Source organism: Cyprinodon variegatus, unplaced genomic scaffold (genome assembly GCF_000732505.1).
Source record: "Cyprinodon variegatus isolate N-32 unplaced genomic scaffold, C_variegatus-1.0 Scaffold541, whole genome shotgun sequence".
NCBI classification, from domain to species: Eukaryota; Metazoa; Chordata; class Actinopteri; order Cyprinodontiformes; family Cyprinodontidae; genus Cyprinodon; species Cyprinodon variegatus.
The window spans coordinates 53,626-76,966 of NW_015150994.1; the positions used below are offsets into that span (position 1 = coordinate 53,626).

Consider the following 23,341-nt stretch of genomic DNA (forward strand, 5'->3'; position numbering starts at 1 on the left):
CATATAGAATGTTTGCAGCATTTGTAATAACAGACCACATGTTTCTACTGTCAGCATTTTTGTATAATACATGTTAATAGTCGGCATGGTTAGAGCATTATGTTAATAGTTACCATGTTTGAACCATGCATGCTAACAGACTGCCTGTTGTAGCAGACATGTTAAAGGACAGCAAGTTTATAGCATTATGCTAACAGCTATGTTGTTTGTAACATACATGTTAAAAGACAGCATGTCTGTTATTTAAACAGTCATGTTTGTAGCATACATCATCTGCCTTAAAAGATACTATGGTATTGCAGCTTAATTCACACAGCGAGTGAAAGGCTCCAACGTCATCAAGTCTACTTGTCCTTGGTTTCACCTCAACTGGTGGACAGGGATTTTACAGAGCGATTCGTAGAGCTTCTTTTAGTTTTACTTTCCGGAGTTCACCGGATTCCCAAAGATGGAACCAGTATTGAGCAGCTAAGTCTGGATGACGGTGACTTTCAGCTGTTTCCGCCAATCAGCGACTCTGTTCGGGTTCCTGCTGACCCAGGATGGGAGACAAATCACCCAAATGAATCAGAAAGGTTAGGTGAGATGGCGTTCTGGAGCTCAGGCAAGAGCCTCAGGAGATAAAAACACAAGAACACTGCCAGAGAGAGCACCATAACCAAGACGAAGCGGCCAACTGTGCCCCCCACTGGAGCTAAAACAGCTTTTTAAAAGCCACCTACAAACATCATGAACACATCCCCTGCATTCCCTTTGTCAAGATTATTTTCTCCATTTTCTATTTTGATTTAAAAAATATCGTCTCTGCAGCTTCCTTAATTGTAGGTCCCGCCCACATCTAGTCTGTGCAACAGAACCTAAAAAAAGAGGGACTGCTTCTCAGACACGGATGGATCTAATTTTGCAGAAAACGCACCATTCGCCACCTTCGGCTTTCTCCATAGATCCGCCCTCAAAATAGAAATACCAAAAACAACACAGGAATCATTCGCTCCAGCTGCAGAATTTGCCTTCGATGTGAATGTATCTTTAGAGTTATAAAAAAATTCATAATTTAATTTTTCCAAAAGTTCCATATTTTTTAGTCAAATCTAAATATTTTCAAGAATTATAATTTCTTGAAACAAGGTGGAGATTCTAACTGTTCCCCAGGGATCCTTTCAAAAAAACCTTTTCTAAGCTGCTAAGGATGCAAGAGTTATCAGGTACCTGCTTTATTTCCACCTTGGTAGACTAGAAAGGGAAAATTAAAAGCCTAAAGTTCCTCTAGCTACTGCAGCTCAAGTATGTTTGCCTCTCTTTTGTAGCGATCCATATTTCCTTCTGATTGTGTAATCTCTTTTTGGACATAGTGTTGCAACCTATGGCCACAATTGAGCAAAGAAACAGCTTGGTTTATTGTTGGCAACAACTGTAATGAACTTTTGTTCATGGCTAAAGAAAGGCAGATGTTTGCCTGAGTGCCAGGCATCTGCTCGGGTCCCAACTTCACAAAGAACGGCCTTCTGGTCCTTTCACTGATGTTGCATCCAGGAGTTCATTTCACCCAGCCGTGATTGGCTCCATCCGTCATATCCAGTTACGATCACCGTTTGACTTCCAGAACACCAACTGTGGTGGTTATTGTCGCTGACAGAAGCGCAGGCTGTTCTCCCTCTGAACACCAGCATCTCATCTTTCTGAAACCAGCACCTTTTAATCGTCGCAGACGAGCAACTTACTGTAATTTAGCAGGTACACCATATAGCAATGTGACAAAACATATCCCATTCATCCAGCAAATGTAAGGTTTTGTTTGTAAATGTAACATCTACTAATAGTTGAATTGAACATTATTAATTATTTTGGTCACAAATTTACAGTAATTGGTATCAAATTCGGGGCATTTATAGGTACAAACCAAATTCAACCAAACCAAGCTTAATGACGCCACTGAAGGAGTCAAGGAAGCATGGCTGCTTTAAATAACAGATTATGCTTGCCTGGTATTTGTGATGGACATGTGGAGCCTGCAGTTGGCGTCTGCAAACCTGTCTGAATCTGTTAGCGACTTGTCGCCTGGAGCCAGGGAGAAAAAATGTCTCAAATATTTACTGATGCAACAATGACCATCATCTTCATCCTCAGGTAAGTAAGTCTAGTAGTGTTCAAGGCAACATTAGTGTGGGATTTTAACTTGAATAATTACAATTTTTATCATCTTTGTTCTTTGATTGTTTTCAACAAATAACTTGGGACAATATTGGTTCAGATATGAAACTCTGGATCCTTAGCTGAGTTTACCAGATGTTGGATCCAACATCTTCAGGCATGTTTAGCAAGAAGCAATAAATAGGCCATTTTTGTTGGCTTTTTCAAGAATAAATATTTAGCAGTTAATTCTGATTTGGTCTTCTGATTGAAAAACTATCACTGAAGAAATATTAAGTTTGAATCCAGCTCTGCTGAATTGTAGGTGACGGCAAACAGGAGGCCTCTGATTGGTCAAATCTACATCCACTCTACACATCTCCTGTTTGGTACCGTACCGGCTTGTTTTGTTTGTATGACCGCCATTGCGGAAAACGACTTGTGAAGTTGGACCAACTAGAAGAGCAAGGTGTGCGAGAATGCTGGGACCCTTTTTCCACCTGGATCCCAGCTCTTTTTGGCCCTTATGTCCCTCCCTTGTCTCATAAACTTGTACCCACTTCGTCGCCGCCTCAGTCCTATCTAGACCCGCAGCTAGTTCGTGATTGTCTCTCTTGCGTTGTGGCGTGGAATAACATAGCGCAGACCACGCTTCAACATTGAGCATAAATCTTAAATGTCTGTGTCATACCTGCGACATGCTCACTGCGATACACTGCTGCGGGATTATAACCAGCCCTTAAGACAGTAAATTCAATCTTGCTAACAAGACCAACAGTCAGAGACCTCCATCCTCAACAAAGCGGAGTCTCCTTTTAATAAATTCACATTAGATATTGTAAATAAAGAGTCAACCAGAGGCCTTTTTCGCTTTAAACTTTTGCTAATTATTCATATAGTTAAATCTTAAAGTTGCCTGTATCGGTCTGCATCCTTATTCCTATGAAGTCAGGGTCACCACTGACATCTCTCACTTTTGGCTCCCTTGTTTAGCTTAAAGTATTGCAGCAGAATTAGACATTTTATAGTCCTAAGGATCTTGGTGAACTTCAGCATGTCTGAATTAGCCAGCCTAGAGTAAAAAGTTTACTTCAATATCCTCATTAAATGTATTTACAGTTCCACCCTCACGAAAGAGACAACTTAACATTTTGATGGAAGGCATTCAGGCTATTATTCTACAAATGTGTAAGCTTCAAATTCTTCATTATATCCTGTATCCTACTTTAGGATACATATTTTAGCAACAAATTGCCTAATTCTAAGTAGAGGTTTCATAAGGGTTAACTAAATGTGATTTTTTATTCTTCTTTTAAATCTTTTTTTTTTGTTTCCTGTGTCTAAATGCCTACCTGTAGCCTTTTCCAGCGCATGTTGAGGTCTTCGATGCGTTCCAGGTTGCTAGTTGAGAGCTGGATGTCGGATGGATCGAACGTGGCCGCCAACTGGTTCATATGTGTGACATCCTCCTTTATCAAATTTAACTCTTCCTGGAACTCCTTAACCAAAAAAACAAAACAATAAATATCTAGAGATACATGCTGAAACCAAGACGTTAGCAGTGAGGAGGAGGTTTTGACCTTGACTCTGTCGATGTGTTCGGGTAAGGAGTCAATCAGCAGTTCTCCTACAGGTTCCCAGGCCTCCTTCACCATCTCTGCCTGCCTCAGCTGTGTATCCAGCTGATTTTCCGCTTCCTGCAGCTCCGCCAGTCTTTTCAAGGCCAACTCCAGCCTCCTCTGCCAGTCCGCAGAGTCGGCGTTCAGTCGGTCCCACTTGCTCAACACGTCATCCGCTTCTTTGCGCAACACCCGCCCCACGTTCTGAGCGCGCTCCTCTGGGCTGATATCTGATGTTTAAGACAAATGAGGCCCAGTAAAATAAATAAATAAGAAAAAAACTCGAATTTATTGTGTCACATTTACAATCCATGCTTGTTTTAGTTCCTCGCCAAAGAGTTGAACTTTACGACATTTTGCCCAAATGCAATCAAAATGTCTAGTCCCATTCATTTGTGCATCTACAGAGTAGCTTAAGCTCGTCGATTGTTTTTACATCTTGCCATGGATTTTTAAATGGAATTATCTCTTGACTTTAACTAGACCAACATGACACCAGATAGGTCTTTCACTTAAATCGGCTAGTTCTGACTGGGTGTTAGGATCACTAGGCCTGTCTCGATAATCAATAAATCAATTAATCGCACGATAAATAAAAACTATCCACGTCATTTATTATATCGGCTATATCGTCCCTGCCTGTGTTTTTCTCTTTCTATTGATGACGCTGGATGAAAAGGCTTAACCCCGGTGCTATCCACTGACCCTTCCCCTTCCTCATTTTTTAGGAAGGGAAAAAATGAGGAGGGGGGAGGAGTGGACTATCTCATCAGGTAGTCAGCGTGCATCATTTTGTACTTCTGCAGGTTTAGAGCCCCATGAGGAGTTAGCAAGGTAAAAAAAGCATGATTCCATCACCACCATGTCTCACCCTTGTGTTTTTAGTTTTCGGGAACTCCTAGTACTCCCATGGTAGGCCAACAACTTAGACTTTCACTTAATTCCTCGTAATAAACTACAAACCGACTTCTAATGACTTTTTCCCCCTCTAACAGCTGCCTTCTTGCCAAAGATTTATTGAGTGCAGGAGAAACAGTTGTCCTGTGAACTCACTCTACGACCTGAGCTGTGAATATCTGCGGCTCGGCTGATGATTAATGGTCTATCAGTTTTTGGTGGACGGCCAAATCTTTTAAAGTCAAGTTATGCCTTAATCTATCTCCTTCAGATGACGGATGGAACGGAGCTCCGAGAGGCGTTTAAAGGTGAGTTTTAGAACTTATTCTTATCCGACCCATCTTCTGCGTCTCTTGATCTTCATGATGTCGTCTCTCTTATAATACCTCAATAAAATAGATCAGATTCTGTTGTAGTTTGAGGAAATAGGCTTCTCAGGAAGGTATTCACACCCTGTCTGTTGAAGTTTGTCCTTTTTAAGTGTCACCCAGCTCAGAGAACCACATGGGGGTGATAGAGCAGCCCCCCATCTGAAAGGGAAGTGGTCGCCTTCATACACTGGAATCCCCCTGTTCTTTCAGCGCTCTCTGAACATGCCTGAGTTGGCGTTTTAAGGATTTAATGGACCATGCTTTAAGCTTGGCTGGATGTGTAACCCAGGCTGCTGCCATGGTGCAAACAGAGCTACAGGTAAAGCATCCGTCCCTGCGTCTCTGTGTGGACTTCCAGAAGCAGTTGTTACCAGGCTGTTACTAGGATTCACATTTTTTTATTTCTGAGCCATAAGAGACGTAGAGACACTTCTTACTCTCCTTTATGTCAAACTCACTAAATTAAGTTTATGTTTGACAGCTACGAGTGGTGAACTCTTTTTTTGTTGTCTGTTTTGGCTTTTTGTCAGACATAATTGTTGAAGATTATCCAGAGTTTTAACATCAAAGAAACAAATTCACCCCATAAAACTTTGATGAGGTGGACTCCCTTATGTTCTTTGTTTATAATGTCTTTAGCTTATGGTCGTTTAACAAGAAAGGAAACAGTACATTAAATCAAGTCTGACTTTACTGGTCTATAAATTATTGATTTAATTAGGACTCTCTTTTGGCTCATTAATATTTTACTACTTTTATTTTATTAATATGTTTTACATCTTGTTTTTGTTCCATTTGTAACGGTTCTATTTGTCATTGGAAGTCAAAATCACTAGGGGAGTAAGACAAAAACAATTCTGTCAAAAATCGCAATATTTTATTGCTATTAATTCAAAATATGGACGAATAAATCTTAAATAAAAGAAATTCATTAATACATGTAATTTAAAAAAAATACAATAAAACAATAAAATTATATTATTAGAAATGTATTGCAGTAGTATTGCATCTTTATTTTTATTATTTATTTTGTATTCTACGAGTTTTTTGTTATTTTACATCTTTTTTTACATCTTTTTTTACATCTTTTTTTTATCTGACTGCTGGTTAAGCATAAATGGGCAAATTGAAAAAACTTGAAATTAAGTAAACATTATTTATTAATTTATTTAGCTAAAGCGCGATTCAAATATTATATATACCATTTGTTTGTAAAAAAAAAAAAAAAAACTAAACAAAATGGATATTTAAAAAAATAATAAAACAACATTGAATATATAATTACAGTTACTTACCTTTAATGTATAATAGATATGGAGAGTAATTAAGTAAGTAATTAAGTTAATATATGTATTTTTACAGGTTAAAATGTTTGGGAACCCCTTCTCTAAAAGGTTGTGAGTTTTTTCCCCTTTCCTTTTACATGGTTTCCTTTTTTTAGCTGATATGAAAATAATCAATTCATGCTTGTGGTTATAACAGGACAAAATGCAGAAATTAAATGTTAAAAATTTCTAAGGTACAGTACACCAGTGATTCCCTAAGTAGGAGTAGGGACCCCTGGAGGGTCGTTGGACACAGAGTAATGGGGCCGTGAAATACTTTAAACAATCATTGCAATGTGATCCATGAAGGCCCAAAATATGTCATGGAAAATGTCCCATGAAATGAGCAAATGTAACATTTATTTATTTATTAATTTAATATATGATGCAAATATTCCTATTCTATTTGTATTAATAAATATACATTAAAATTGTAAATTGCACAATTAAGTAATTAACTTAACTTAAAAAATACTTTGAAAGGATGAATTGAATAATAAAATGTTATGTAAAAGAACAGTATAGATCTAATTCCCATTATATTTAAATGTATAAGTAAATAAACAAAGTCAAGTAACTCTATGTACTAATTTTTGTTCAGATATTTGTGCGTTACCTCTCAGTTCAGGTGATGGAGTCTCTCTAGGCAGTTCAGAGAGGAAGAGTCCCACATCATCCACAGCCTTGGTCACCACTGGATCCTTGGCCCTCAGCTCCATTCTGAACCCCTAGGGGACACAAACTCTTTCATTCCTCATATCTGCTTAAACCAGAGGTGCCTCCAAATATTCCTGATCTCTGAACAAGAATATTCTCCACCTGTGTTGACTAAGCTGAATGTTTTCTCCTACTTAATTCGCTGTCTTGATATCTGGACAGAGTTCTTTATTTGATATATAATGAAAAAACAAAACAAAAACTTAACTGCAGATTTCTAAGGTTCTCTATGTGTTTATGTCATTGGTACGACAGCTGTGACATGCACAGGCGTTCATAGTATCGTAGGATCAGTAGAAATCTGTGGTCCATACAGGGTTCTGAATAGTAATGATAATTTAGTCGATGATCTTTTTAAACATAACACCTGCCTTGGAACCCCAAAGATAAGCTTCCTAACAAGGAATCAGTTCTAGTTTCTTTTCCAAGCCAAGCCAGGGGTTCCCAAAGTGAGGGTCTGGACCTACTGAGGGCTCGCAAGACACTATGTCAGGGGTCTTCACGGGTTTTCCAGGCCAAGGACCCCAAACTGATGGAGAGATGGAGCGGGGACCCCCTAATTATATATTGTATGAAATTGTGTTCTATCAAACTGGTCCTATAGTCACTCTATTACAGATGGAGTTATGTAATGAAAGTAAATTCTTCCTGGGATTATTAAAGTATTTCTGATTGTGATTCCTGGTTGATGGGACAGGTGTTGTTAATGAAACGGTCCCCAGCTTGAAAGAGCTCCTGTGTGTCGCTGAATGTGTGCATTGATGACAGAAAGACATCTTCTGCTTCCATTTATCTGTTTACTACAGTTTGTTGAATTCAAGTTAATGTGGATTTAAAGACATTTCAATTAGTGGAAAAAATTGCAGGGTGGAATATAAAAAAAGTCTAATCTACAAAAAAACGTTTGCGACCCCCATGCAGTACCTCCGTGGACCCCCTAGGGGTCACGGACCCCCTGTTGAAGACCTCCGCACTATTTGGTTGGTCTATATATATGTATAAAACAATATGGATATGGAATATGTGGTATATGTAAAGACAAAATTTATCAGAAAAAACAAAAAAAATGTCTCAGGAAATAATATTAATCTATCATAAAATTAAGTTTTTACATAGAACAACATTTATTCATCTAAACAGTATTCAAATATTAAATATGTCATTAAATTGTGAAAGTAATTATTAAATAATTAATTGTCCAATTAAATAAATAAATAAAAAAATCAGTAAATTTCATGTAAAACAATACATTTCCTTGAAACCTGATATAATTTTCTTCATTTTATATGTAAAAATAAATATAGAGAAAAGAAATTAAGTTAATATACACATTTTTAAAGGTTCTCAAATCTGTTGCATTGATGTTTTTTGAGGTCACAGGATAAAATCTTTGGAAACCTCTGGTTTAAGGCGGTGTTAAGTGTCTGGGCCTGTGTTTATGAGGTGTAATAAAAACAAAACCAAACAGGTAGAAAATGGGAAAAGGTTAATAAGGACAAATCATAAAACTCTTAAACTAAGATTTTCCTCACTGTCTCTTTTAATCATTCTTGGCTGCTTTTTTTTGTCCTACTGGAACTTTAATTTAATTCCCACTGATGAAAACATCAAATATCTCCTTGTTAATCTGAGACATAAGCTTGTGTGGCGTTTCCTCCTACTCTGTGGGTATCCAGCTGGGTCTGCACGGTGGGGACGTCGCCCCCTACAGGCTTCTCCTGCTCCAGCTGTTGACTTTTGAGCCTCAGCCAGTTGAGCAGCTCCTGCAGTGACATGTGGAGCCTCTTCCAAGGAGCCATCTCAGAGTCCAGCTGTGACCTACCACACAAACACAAGCAGGATATTTCTTCCCTTCTACCTTTCTCCGCATTCAGAGCGAAACATTTCCACAGCTGCAATCTTTCTGTACTCCAGGTTGTCGCTCACCTCATGCTGAGAGTTTTGCTGCGCAGGTCGTTCCAGCGGTGCCTCATGTTGTCCAGACGTCTGTGGAGGAGGACGCCGTCCTCGGAGTCTGTCAGAGAGGTCAGAATCCTCTCGCCGTTTTCATTCAGGGAGTAATACAGCTCCTCATGACCGTCAACCTCTGCTTGGAGGTCCTGGTTTAACATGAAGAGACAAAAGATGTAACTTCCATGAGGACGCTTCTGATTTCCTTGGTCATTTTTACGTTGCAATTCGGACCCTCTACTGACATTCTATGATAAGTGTACAATTAATCTAATTAATCAGAACTTAAAATGGTAGGTTTTTATGCGATTACTTTTACCTCATATAAAAGGTAACAACATGAGGAAACAATATATTGCAGAAACAATGAAGTAACATCTCAGCACATCAACCAAGGAGTTTAAGTCTGGATCCCTCAAATGGAAAATGAAATGAAGATGGCGAGTTAAAGGACAACTCAGCCCAAAATCAACTTCTCCATACTAAACTTCATACTAAATTGAAATCTGACAAAGGAAAATATTTAATTATTAATTTAAATATGTTTATTTTAGTTATAAACATAATTGAATTAAAATAGTTGAGACAAAATTTTTGTTTTCTTTAACAGTGTACAAAAGTATCTTGTTTTAAATGACAAAAGTTTTTTTAATCAGGAACATGTTAAATATATGTGTGACTGTAAATTACCCAATCTTTCATTCTCATAATTTTAAATAAGGGGCAAGGGAGTAACCAGAACCACCTGTTTAACAGCACAGTCTCACCCACCACCCAAAAACATAGGGCTATATCAGAAATGACCATGACATTATTTAAACAAAGTGAAAAATATCCTGACAGTATGTCAGAGTGAAATAACCTGTCTTTTAATTATATTTTGAACCCTCTGTGTTCATAATTTTTATTTTGTACCATCAATCTTGGCAAATTGAATAAACAGATCGGAGCCACTTCGGCTAAGAAGTCCAAAAGAAATTCACAGTTGAAAAAAATCAGAGCTTATCTTTACATTTGTGTTGCAAATTCCAATCAGGGACTAGATGTGGCTGAGAGCTGCAGTGTAGGAGGCAGCAAAGACCAGCTTTTGGAAATCAAAATGGAAGATAGAGAAGGGTGGAAGTGGAAAGTGGGGTTTATGGGTGGCTTTTAAAAAGGTCGTTATAATTAAGCCCTTTTTATCATCCTAACTCCAGCACAGACAATGACCATCTGCCGCCTTCTCTGTCCACTATGTCTGCCCAGCGGGCTTCTCCATTGTACCGCTGTCCTCCTTCCATCTAGAGGCTAACCTTGGCCAACCACAGGCTCTACCAGCTTTGGCACCATTTTCCCAGAGGACTTCTCCAATGTACCGCTGTCCTCCTATCTTTAGAGCAGGCATGCCCAATGTCGTTCCTCAAGGAACGCCGTCCTGCACGATTTAGAGGTTTGCTTGCTCCAGCACAGCTGATTTTCATTGATGGCTGATTAACAGGCATTTGCTGAACTGCAATCATCAGAATCAGCTGATGAATTATGATGACTTGGGAGAGGAATTTCTAAAACCTGCCGGACAGCGGTTCTTGAGAACCAACATTGGGCATGCCTGCTCTAGACGTTAGCCCTAACAGCTCTGGCCCGTCTTCCCCGTAGGACTTGTCTAATATACCGCTGTCCTCCTCCCGACCAGCCCCTGCTTCCGCCCTGTTCTGGTGTTCTGTCTGTCCAGCAGACTTCTTCGATCTTCCATTTAGCTCCATAGGGCGGATGGCTGTACCCAGTTCTGGTGCTCTCTCTACTGGTGTTCTGCAGTCCATCTCTCAGCTGCAGAACACCATCTCACCTTCTTTCTGCTGTCCAACGCGGGTCACTGGCCAGGAGAATTTCAAGGCAAGGAAGACGAAAACTGACAAAAAGTCATGAAACCACCCTTTTCGCGCCTTACCAAACTCAATTAGACCCAATGTAAGTCAGTCTGGCTATTATGAAGCAGGACAATGACCTAAAGAACCTTTGAACATAAAATCATAATTTAAACCCATTTTTTTTGTTACATTTACATCTTAGGTATGTGTATTAAACATGGTCTACTTATCTGAAGCATTTAAAAGAACAGAAGAAATGAGGTAAACACTTATTCAGACCTAATTATGACAGTTTTACCATTTTAAACATGTTTCTAGATGTCATATCTGTAATGTTCTGTTTTCCCTAAAGAGTGGAGGTTAATCTGTAGACTCCAACCTGAACTTGGTAGACTCTCCTACGCAGCATCCTGCAAACTCTCGCAACATGAAGAAGAAACTAGATGTTAAGATGCAGAGGGGTCGCCATGTTTTCCTCTTTTCTTTTTGAAACAAGCTCCCTGTGTGGCTGTATGAAAAATGCCCTCCGCTGAAATGTGAGCGAGACTCTTGGAGATACGAGGAGAAGGGAGGGTGGGTTCGGCAAAGGAAGAGGGAGAAAAAGAGACAAAGTTGGGCAGGGTAAGTTAGTGAGAACACAGAGGGGGTGAGGAGTAGATAGGAGGAGGGAAGAGGACATGAAAGCAAGAAGAAAACGATGAGTGAGCTCGTTTTCCAATTAAACCTTATCTGCGTGTGGCGTTGTAGCCCCGGAGAGAGTGTGCGCACTCTCTGGATGCTACAGCTGCCATAATAATTGGACACAGAAGACTATCTCAGCGCTGCACACACAGCACTGCCTGTTGGACTGACAGAACTCCTGATGTGTGCGTGAAGAGGGATTAAAAGCAGAAATTTAGTGTTTCAAATTTGCTTCTCAAGATGCGACGTGCAAGTGTTTCCGAGCTTTAAGCACGCCAACAAAGAGATGGTGTCAGGGTATGAGGGTCAGAGTACGTCCTCTCTGCAGACAGAGGCCACCATTCAACACCCACGATGCAGCGGGGGAAAACTTTCCATACGTCAGGCAGGCCGTGAGCGACCAATGAAACCTCTTAGTGCTTCCGAATCAGCATTGCTGTCATACCAAGCAGGGCAGAGAATTGTGTTCTTGTTTTTATGCTTTCCTATTTTTTTTTTTTTCGCAGCATGACTTCCTAATCAACCACCGGGCTGAGCTGTGAGGACATTATCTTCTGGGATGGCGTTTGATGTCAGCTTTATGAGCAAAAGAACTAAAATGAACTCAAATCAAACTGCATATTTAAAGTTTTGCCACATATTCTCAATTAGGATGACGTCTGGCGTTTGACTAGGCCATTCTGGCACTAAAATCTTCACATTAGGGCCTACTGTGTTAGAACAAATGGCCTCGTTCAGAGCCCTCCATCCACAAATATTGATGGAAACTGAAGTGGAAGAAGAAACTATAGTAGATGAAGGTGCAAAAAAGAAAAGTTCAATTAAAGTGCAACTCTATTCAGCACTTTAAGAGCCACTACAATGAAGGTTTATCCATAAACTCGTCTATTTCCTGGTGACAAACCACTCCTGGATCAGAACACCAGAAGCATCATGAAGTGCTGCTCGATGGTGCAAAGTCTCTAGTTTCAGAGGAGAGCTATGCTATCTGCTGGTGTTTTTCCACTGTCGGTTAAAAGGTCTACAGTCACCAAAACCAGAGGCCCATACCACAAGCTAAACATAAACAGATTACTTCCACCTTATCTGGTCTAACCAATCTGCAACAATGGCAATCAGGATCAGCGGTACCACGAAGCTGGCTATCAACTCGCTAACTCAATCCAGCTTTAAATGATCATGGATTATCACATATAAAGGGGCGGGTTCAAGTTAGCAGACAAAAATCACAGCCATGACTGCAGTAGGGAGAGCGCCGTATTTCTCCTGTGAGGAACAGAAACTCGTCTTAAAGAAACAGGAAGAGGAAACACAAGTCTCAATCAAAAGTCAAACGCAGTGTCGGCATGAAAGAGACACCAAATGAAGTGGCAAAGGATTGCTGACTGATTTAAAGAGCAAGTTACACTTCAGCGTCATTTAACTCGGACTGTATCCCAGTCACTGTACTGCATAATAATTGCGTTCCCCTCAGGAGTGAAGAGAGTTGGGAGCAGATAAAAAACAAAACATAATTTCATCTGGTTAGAGGGAGTTTTTAAATCAATAATGTTTGGACCAGAATAAAGCTGGAAGCTTATGGCACGATTACATCATATTAATAGAAGAAGGGATCAGTCAGAGTGAAATCAGCCTGATTTTTGAGCTGTGTCAGAACTTAACGGGACATGGTTAGCGTGCACAACCCATGTATGGACGCCTTAGTCCTTGATGCGGGCGACCCAGGTTCTAATCCAGCCTGCATGTCTCTCCCCCTCTCTCATACCCCCTTTGTTGGGATCTGGAGTTTTGCCCACCTTCCTCCAGCAGATGGCGCCCTGGATCTCCCGGAGCTGAAGCCACCGCCACACCTGCGGCTGATCAGCTCATCAGGAGGAGCAGCATTTAAGCAGCGTCAGAACCTCTCTTCAGTGCCAGAGTGTTGCGTAGTTATGGTTAGCAAACCTGAGCCAACCAGCCTGCCTGATTCTCTGTCCCCCAGAAAATCTGATCTGACTCTAATCAGTTTTCTGTCTTCTCCTTTTCTAGAAACATTCAGACCCAGACCTGGATCTCTGGAAGAGTCCCTCTGAAACCAGCCTGCCTGCCTGCTCTCAGTATCAGACCTGAAGAACCTTCTACTGAACCTGCATCCAGAGGCTTCTAGGAAGAAGCTCTGTGTCCCTCGAGTCTGAAGTAGAGAACTGACGCTGCCAAGCCATCTGACCATAGATCAAACTCCAGACCAACTCGGTTCCCCCTCTCAATCAAGCCAGTCCAAAAACTCAGAACCAGGTACAGAATCAAACCTCTCCGTCAAACTCCAAGTCCCTGTCCATCTGGCTAACATAACTATCCGTCTCTGCAGATCTCCGTGTGTGACCAGTCCTCGGGCCTTTAGCCTCGTTCCAGTTACTTCTGTGTTTACTGACTTAACTCTGAACAAAACATCTTCTTGTACAGCATCCAAAATAAACTGTTAAAACTTTCCCTGTTTCCTGGTGGTGTTCTGCATGTGGGTTAGACACCTGAGCCCCGACATGACACCGTTTCCTGTCAGCCTACTGTTGAAAAAAGGAGCCACTAGTGCCGTAAAGAAAAAGAAGTTGGCGGGACAAATGGTAAAAATCTACTCTGCTTTTAAAATAGTGAAAGTCCTCAAACGCAGCCTGCCGATTTGATATTTTTTCTTCTCATTTATATGACTACAGCAAACAAGAAGCATATACAGTGAGTAAAATAAGTATTTGAAAACCCTGCCAAGTGTATTGGTGAACAAAGGTCCACTGTTGGAGCAATCATTAGAAAATGGAAGAAGCTAAACCTGACTGTCAATCTCCCTCAGGCTGGGGCTCCATGCAAGATCTCACCTCATGGGGTCTCAATGATCCTAACAAAGGTTTGAAATCAGCTCAGAACTACCGGGGACTGGGACCACTGTTTCCAAGGTTACTGTTCGTAATACAGTAAGGATGGTAGCATAATGTTTTTGGGGGTTTTCTGCACATGGGATAGGGCGATTGCAATGGTTTAACTATCGGTAAGCAGAGACTGCAGTTGCTTAGGGGCCCACAATCTCTTAGGGGTCCTGTCACTGACATCTGGTTGGCCCCCTACGCAATTTTGGACTAGGACGTCTCTTTGCAAATGTAATGGTGCGAAAAATTCCTCTTAAACCCACATAAAACTGAGTTGACTGACCGGACCTTATTTCTACCGCAACACATGCCAGATTTCCAACATGATGCTGGGTGGAGCATTTTCTAGGGTTCAGATCAATCCTGAAAGCTAGTGTGCCCCGGAGCAGGTTTCCCCTTTAGGGTAAGTCACCATGGCAACCAGCGATGCTAACCCAGTAATCCTGCATTGTGGTACAGGCCCCTGGTTTTTATGTCCATATTATCATGTTTGATTGGTCAATTTTCCACAGAAACTAAAGTTGTGTTTGTTCGTTGACAGTGAATCAAAGTTAGCCAAACAAACATAATTAAACAATAAAAATCAACCATCTTGTATAAATAATACTCTGAATATAAAACAAAAGAGGAAAGACAAGAAGGAGTCTTATTTAAAAGCAGCGCTGCCACATGCTGCCCTCCCGCCATGCTGTCCTTGCAAAATAATTTTCTCTCTGCCCACACAGCTCGACAGCCGAGTGCTTCTCTATTATTAATGCAGGGACATTTTTTTCTCTTTTATATATAAACATAGAAAATATGCTGCACTAATATCCTGACTCAACCAAAGGCAATCAGTCATCACCTAATGACGGCTGACAGGTGTGTTGAAAAACAGATAATCCTGCTAAAGCCTGTACCTGGGGGGGAATAACACGTAAAACTATGGTGGATGGAGAACTGAAACTAATTTAGTTTGTAGAAACATCTTAGAAGCAGCTTTTTTTCGCCCTGATTAGATCCTCCACTGATAACATGTGGAGCTGTGTTGATCTTTATTGCTTTAAGGAGACTGTAAATAACCAGGTTATTGAGTTACATCCTAAATCTACGTGACCAGGAGCCCCCCTCCCACAGCGGTGATCAGCAGCCGGTGGAGCAGGATTATAAGCCTTAATGAAGAGGACATGTGTCCCTACCTTCCACTGAGCCAGCAGCCTCTTGGCAGCCTCAGGCTGCTGCTGCAGCCTCTCCTTGTTAGTGGCATCTATTAAAACATTGCAGGTGGTCTCCGCCTCCGTCAGCCAGCTGAGGAACTTCTCCAGATCCAGGTAGAACTGTTGGAGCAGCTTTAGACCGGCTTCCACGGCTGCTTCTCGGTCTGAAACTCTGGGAATGCAGACAGTTCAGAGAAATTAGGACTTTACTCCAAAAAAGCATTTTTATGAATCTTATTATTAAATTTAACACACAGCGGCTGAGTTTTGCCTGTTTTATATGTACTTTTTTTTTCTTTGTGTCCCATTCTGTCAATATACACTACCGTTCAAAAGTTTGGAGTCACATTGAAATGTCCTTCATTACTATTTAATGAAGATGCCAGTTGGGGACCTGTGAGGCGTCTGTTTCTCAAACTAAAGACTCTAATGTACTTATCTTCTTGCTCAGTTGTGCAACGCGGCCTCCCACTTCTTTTTCTACTCTGGTTAGAGCGTGTTTGTGCTGTCCTCTGAAGGGAGTAGTACACACCGTTGTAGGAAATCTTCAATTTCTTAGCAATTTCTCGTATGGAATAGCCTTCATTTCTAAGAAAAAGAATAGACTGTCGAGTTTCAGATGAAAGTTCTATTTTTCTGGCCATTTTGAGCGTTTAATTGACCCCACAAATGTGATGCTCCAGAAACTCAATCTGCTCAAAGGAAGGTCAGTTTTGTAGCTTCTGTAATGAGCTAAACTGTTTTCAGATGTGTGAACATGATTGCACAAGGGTTTTCTAATCATCAATTAGCCTTCTGAGCCAATGAGCAAACACATTGTACCATTAGAACACTGGAGTGATGGTTGCTGGAAATGGGCCTCTATACACCTATGTAGATATTGCACCAAAAACCAGACATTTGCAGCTAGAATAGACATTTACCACATTAGCAATGTATAGAGTGTATTTCTTTAAAGGTAAGACTAGTTATAGTTATCTTCATTGAAAAGTACAGTGCTTTTCCTTCAAAAATAAGGACATTTCAATGTGACCCCAAACTTTTGAACGGTAGAGTAGCTCTGGGAATTGATGTGCCAAACTAGATAACAGCCTAACAGATTTGCTTTTACAAGTGGACCATTATGGTTGTTGCCTTCATGTTCAGCTCGGCAATTATATATGAAACTTTATTGAAAGTTAGAAGAAGTAAGGGGGGAAAGAAATATAAGAGGTAGAAAAGAGAGGGGAGAGGAAAGAGACGACAAAAACAAAGAAACCAAAACAAAACGGCAAAAAAACAACACAAAAGATATACAGTAACTGTGGGGAAAAAGTAGTGGCTTATTGTTTGGAAGATACGGTATATTGATTTAACATTGGTTTTATGTTTGATAGTCATATGATCTTATAGGTAATGAAAAATGTTTTATTTGAATAAAAAAAAAAAAATCTTATTTTTTAATCCAGCTGGCCATGTTCTTCCATGCATCATGCCATCTTCCAGATCAGCTTTCTCACAGCCAAACAGACTTTTGATGTGTTTCCATGGTTACCGTTTGTTAATGTGTGTCCACGTGGCCATCATGCTGTCGTTGACTTGGGTGACCTTGTGCGTGTCGTCGTTGGCGTACAGCGTCAGCAGTTTGTCGGCCAGCGCGTTCGTTTCATCCACCTGACCCTGCCACTGCTTCAGGTCCTTCATGAAAGCCTGCAGAGGAATGGCAAACAAAAAGAAGTGATCTTATTACTGACGTCAACAGACCGGCTAACCGTCCCAACGTTCATGATCTTCACCCTCAGATCTGCGTGTTGTTTCTTCAGCGCGTCCGCCGTGTACGTGATCTCCTGCCATGATTCCAGCCTCCCGCTAGCCTGTTTGATCAGATAGTCCGCCTCCTTCTTTGCGTCAAGCCAGTTTGTGGAGTCCTGCAGCATGTTGAGGATTTGCTTGAGTCTGTCTGACAGTTTGGTCTGAGAGTCCTCCCAGTGGGTCTGGAGCTTTTCAACTGTGGAGGAAAAAGGATGAGACACTAGTAGAAAAATGTAACTTTCTTTTTCTTCATAAGTCTTACTGCGTTCGGTGATAGCGTTGCGTGTGTCCTGGTTGCTGGTCTTGTTCTTCAGATTTTGTGCTGCTGTAACTTGTTTCTCCAGTAGAGGGCGACGTTTGTCGAGCTCCTGGAGAGATGCCTGGAAGCAAGTGACTCAATTTCATGTTTGAAAAAAGGAAACTTATTCATGCCCCCTTGCATGTTCCACCCAGTCGATGCTGTGATACCCTCACCTTCAGTTGGCTTATATTGTCGTTGATGTCGTCCAGGTCAGCCACCACCACTCGCTTGTTTTGAACCATGTTATCCAGCATCTTCAGCCAATCTGTGAGCTCAGCCCAGGATTTGTTGAACTGCTGCAGCGCAGCTGATTCGGCCTGGGAGCTTCCCGCATGGGCTTCATCTGGAGAGAGATTAGGAGATGTTTCAAAAGGAGGAGAATTAACCCTTACCATCAATGAAAAGCTCAGGCAACAGCAGCGCTAATCAGAGAGCTGGATAACTCTGGATAGGCTACAGAGCCTGAAGCAAACGACTAAGAAAACCTTTAGGAGGGACGTTTGCTACAAACCATGTAGGAGGAACATCTTACCTGAGGAAGAATGTTCTCTATTCAAACAGAAACTGAGTTTATGTGGAGGAAACTAGAACTCAATCCGGACACGTCATTTTAAGGTGAAACTCAGTGGTGGCAGCATCATGCTGTGGTTTGTTTAGCAACAAAAATGAGTTTTTAAAGTAAATACAGATTACAGGTGAAGGACCAGAAATATACAACTAATATCAACAGGTTTCGTTTTTCACAAATGTTTTGGCTTCTGACTCACAGAATGGTACCAGAATGATCTCAGAACCCAAACTTTTGGTTGGAATACAAACATTTCTAGAAAAAAACAGCATCAGCAATCAGTCTATTTGATTTAGTCCATTTAATAATAATGTTCTGATATCTTAAAAAATACATGCATCATGACCATTTTTATTATTTAATTTCTATAAAGGATCTCCAGGCACCATACTTGTATATCTGGGAACCCAACTTTGGGAATTAACAGTCAAATCGGTCCCTGATATGCACTGCTGAGTCTTTGGGTCCATTGTTTTTGAGCTTTTTCTTCCCCCATTTACATGATAAAAGTGACACAGCAATAACAAATATTACAAAAAAAAAAAACATTTCCAACAAATCTAACAAAATAAATTAACAACAGAAACGGTGATGTCCTGCATGTAGTAAATAAAGAAGGAAAAAAATGATGAAAATTGTTTTGATTTTGCCTCTTTATCTTGTTAAATAACTCACTGCTTGCATCAACACTCTCTAGTGGGGAAAACTGACTTTTATTGAATTAGTACCGACTTCTTAGACTTACAGGCTTTTTTGGAGACGAGCAGAGCAGCCGTCCTTTCCTTATGCTTCTGCAGCAGCTCCAGAATCACCGTCCAGTCCTCCCTTAGCTTGCCGTATTTCCCCTGCAACACATGAATAATACACATGAAGCAAGCTAACAGTGGCGCTCAGCATGAGCGTCTATGAATGCCATCAAGGGATGAGAACAATCAACTGACAAAATCATAGAAGTTTCATGGAAAAACCAGGTGATCAAATCATGTTTTATGGACCTTATCCGGCCATCCTGCAGGCGTCTCCTTGTACAGACGATCCGCTCGCTCCAAAACAAACTCCACCTCTGGCTTCTTCAGCTGAACGTCCTCAATAAGCTGTCAGAACAGAAAAGTACAAACTTATTTCAAATGAAATCAACATCTCCTTAACATTTGTTGGCAACATTTAGTTAGAAAGGCATATAAAAAACAAAAAGAGGGCGTACTCTGGGTGGTGGTTCCTCAGGACTTTGCTCCAGCTTGGCTCTGGTACTTGATGCCCAGGCTGACAGGTCCTCCAGCTCACCCTGGACCTTCAGAAGCTCCTTTAATAGACCTTCAATCTCCAGCTGACGCTCAGGCAGAGCCTTGGACACCTAAAGGAATACTCCCTGTTAGTACTATTGACAGATCAACACCGGCTTCATTAAAACAAAGCTGTAAACAGTCTGACACAGTGGTGTAGTCTACATTATTGTAGTGGGTATACTGTGCTTAGACATAAGCACGCCAGTAAGTTCAATGTAATGGACCTTTTTTTTTTAAGCATATTTAACATTGCTTAATTTCTCTGTTACTTACATTTGAATCAATGAACAACAAACTGTACTACAGTTGGCTTTGTATTGAAAAGACGTAGAATCTATAAAACTGTACAACAAAACATGCTTAAGTATCAAGTACTACATGTAAGTACAGAAGTACTATGCAGGTTAAAACTGTGTCTATAAAATGTTCCAGACATGTTTGTTTTGAGGCTCCTTATGTTTCACTTGTCTTCTTGTTTCTGTTGTAGAGCGGTGGTTCCTTAACCATGTTGTCACATACTTCCTAGGTTCAAGAAGATTAACAGGAGGCCATTTTATACTGATCATCGTGAGATGACTTATATTTGACAACAGAGAAGATCTTTTATCTGTACAGATATTGTTCATTAAGCTGAACCCTCTTTCACACACACTACATGGAATGGTTTGCATGCAAGTGATCAGTGGTTTAAGGTTTTCAGGCTCCCTGCTCTATCCTTTCTTTGCCTTGCAGCTATATTTGCTGCGATCAGTGGGAATAAAGTAGTTTTAATTTGTTTTTAAGTGGGACCACAACAAGTAAATCAGCCGTACCTCGGTAAAAATCTCTGGAATTAATGTTATTTAAAAAAATCTGTATTTTTGTAAATGAATCTGCCAAATAACCACATTTATTTTCCACGAGAGGTATATTTAAACATTTTTATATCATTAATATAAGAACCCAAGCTCCATTGGTCGTATTTTAATCAGTTTTCCTCGTTGATATGCAGTTGAACAGAGCGATGCGCGCTCCCGCGACTGGGGATGCATATCTCGGCAGGCATGCATTTTTGGGCATAACACCTGTTGCCTCCTTGCGGTTCGCTGCGGCGGCTGGAAGCGGTTTTCATGAACGTAATCAAAACTGCAGGCACCAGGATAATAAAAGAAAACACGCTATCTCGGCAGGTTTCAGCATTTTCAGTTAATTTAGGCGTTAATAAACTGTTTCAGAGGAGTGATCACAGCGCTCTGTGTCATCAGCGATGTGTTTGTCTCCCTGCCAGCTCCCAGATCAGCGTCTCTGATTGGTTGACGCGGAGCGTAGAGCAGCAAAAGTTCAATTTTTCCATCTCGAGCAGCAGCGCGTTTGCGGCGCATCAGCTGACTTTGCATGTAAACTCGCTGCTCCTGCTGCGCCTGCTGCGTTGGGCACTTTTAAGTGGTTATACGGAAATTCACAAGCTTTTCTAGTGGGTATACGGCATATACCCGTGTATCACATAGACTACACCACTGGTCTGACAGTATGTTGGAGCGACATACCCCTGTCTGTTACTGATAGTTTAACATCTCTCCTCATCTTTTATTTTTCAGAAACCCTATAGGTTTATGTTCTGTTATATCTTAAAATATATATCAAGTTTAATAATATGTAAAAAAGAATTTTTTATCGTTTATTCAGTTGGTAATTAATATAGCCGTCGTGATAATGGGTTAGGCTTTTTTTTTTAAATGTAGCATATTGTAAAAAATATTAAGGTCCCTAATTTAATCCTCCTGATAAAAAAAAAAAGTCCACTTATCAGTTAATTGTTAGCTGATTGATAAGATCAGTGGAGTTTAGATTAATTCATTAATGAATAACTTGCATCCCCGGTTTGGATCCCAGATCTCTTCAGTTCAGCAGTGACCCCGTGACATTGAGGCTCCCGGCCGCTTACCTGAGCCCAGCGAGTGTTGATTCCTCTGATGTCTTTGTGCCTCTCAGCAGGAAGGGTTAGCATCTTATGCTTGGCGTTCAGATAATCCATCGTCACCTTCTTCCCAGGAAGCTCCTCCACACGAGTCTTAAACACAACATTGTGGGGAGAAAAAATCCTTTAATTTAGCTACTGCAGCTCAGAGGCCAGAACAGTTGCTTGTGGAAGGATACAGACCTTTCTAGACCTACCGACACATGGATGCACCATATTGGCCCGAATATAAGACAAAGTGTGAAAATGTGGGGTCATTTTATAATCGGGGTCTAACCATTTATACAGGCTGACAGTTGTCTGGAGTCGCTACATGAACGTAACAGCAGAGGGCGCCAGTTTTTCCTAAAGCCAATGACCTGACTGTGGCTGGGGTCATCTTTCTATCACAACAGAGAAGAAGCGATAAGGCTGCTACAGATGGAGAATTACAGCCCAGAACAGATTGGATCAAAAGTCAGACGACTTTGGAGACATTTGAGGAGGAGTTATTTTTTAAATAATGGTGTTTAACATAGTGGAGGGATCATACAACTCATAGGTAGCAAAGAAATACAGAGTTGCAGAGTGCAATGTCAGAAGATGGAGCGTTCAAAAGCACCTGAAAAATGCAAACAGCAAAATAAAACCTTATTAAAAAACTGCAGAGCTGCAGGGTGACAGTTGGAGTGGCAGCGACGTCTGTGAGTAAAAGCCTCATGCAGGTTTTTGAGACGTTCGGTGAGCAAAGTTCAGATTGCATTCGAGTTGCAAGATTTCAATTAAATGTGTCATGACTATGTTTTTTTTATGCTTTAATTGCACAAATCTTTCAATATAATATTATTTAAATGAAATTCTTAGCACTTCAGTATAAATTTGTTTCTTTAAACCAAATAAATTTGTTTTTTGTGTTTTTGTTTTGTTCCTAAAAACTGGTCCTAAAAGAAGAGGGTGTCGCCTTATTATCGGGGTCGTCTTATATTCGGGTCAGTACAGTATATCCTTTTAAACCCTGATGCCATCAGAGCTACGATATCCGACAGATATAACTTAATATTCTAAATAAAAAGGGATTATTCTTGGGATTAGATATTTATTCATGCTACCTGGACTTTGTTTAAAGTGTCTCTGATGTGCTGCGGTTCTGCAGGGTGTAGAGGGATGCTCAGCACACCCTCCGCCTTATCCAGCCAACCCAGCATGGAGCCCATTTCCTCCTCCAGCTCTGCGGCGGCTGTACGAGCCTCAGATGACCTGCAGGAAACAAAGAAAAAAAAAAGACAGCTCTTCATTTGTGTTGCTGCATTTTTTTCCTCCACTTTCTGAATCTAAAATGATGGTTGGAGAGTTGGGATGGGCAGGACCAGACCCCCACCTCCTCTTACGCTCCCGGAGTTCCTGACAGATGCTGGCCCAGCGAGTGTTGAGTAACTTCAGCTGCGATCGGAGGCGTAAGGCATCGTCTGGTGTGCTCATCTGGCTGATTTCCTCACCTGTAGAGTTCACTCTGCCCAACACCCCTTCCTGGACAGGTATATCCTCTACCAGGTCCTATATACACAAACACACACTAGTTTTCAGCAGTTCTGAATCTAATTATTAGATATATTCCAAGTGTTTATTTTTGCTCATTCTAATATATACTCAAAGCATCAGTGCGTAACTTTTAATCAGTATGTTTTCAATTGGCTCAAAGGTCTGTAGCTTTATAAACCTTTTTAGAACATATCTTGTATTTACAATCAGATAAAAATCCAAAGAGCCCTTTTATTTGCATATTTATCGGCCTCCAGCTGCTGGTTCTGGTTAAAGTGGAGAAAATGGAG

The 23,341-nt window shown here is 40.7% G+C and overlaps 1 protein-coding gene across 1 annotated transcript in view; it reads right to left on the bottom strand.

Moving 5' to 3' along the window:
- Window positions 1-23,341, bottom strand: part of LOC107095375 (dystrophin-like) — a 369,912-nt gene that overhangs the window by 49,700 nt on the left and 296,871 nt on the right. The window contains 16 exon segments of the mRNA XM_015391433.1: window positions 3,483-3,629; window positions 3,711-3,979; window positions 6,959-7,070; window positions 8,721-8,877; window positions 8,986-9,158; window positions 15,613-15,802; window positions 17,165-17,319; window positions 17,406-17,617; window positions 17,684-17,801; window positions 17,896-18,065; window positions 19,036-19,135; window positions 19,286-19,384; window positions 19,495-19,644; window positions 21,501-21,626; window positions 22,622-22,769; window positions 22,891-23,066. Of these exon segments, the coding sequence (XP_015246919.1) occupies window positions 3,483-3,629; window positions 3,711-3,979; window positions 6,959-7,070; window positions 8,721-8,877; window positions 8,986-9,158; window positions 15,613-15,802; window positions 17,165-17,319; window positions 17,406-17,617; window positions 17,684-17,801; window positions 17,896-18,065; window positions 19,036-19,135; window positions 19,286-19,384; window positions 19,495-19,644; window positions 21,501-21,626; window positions 22,622-22,769; window positions 22,891-23,066 (2,502 nt within the window).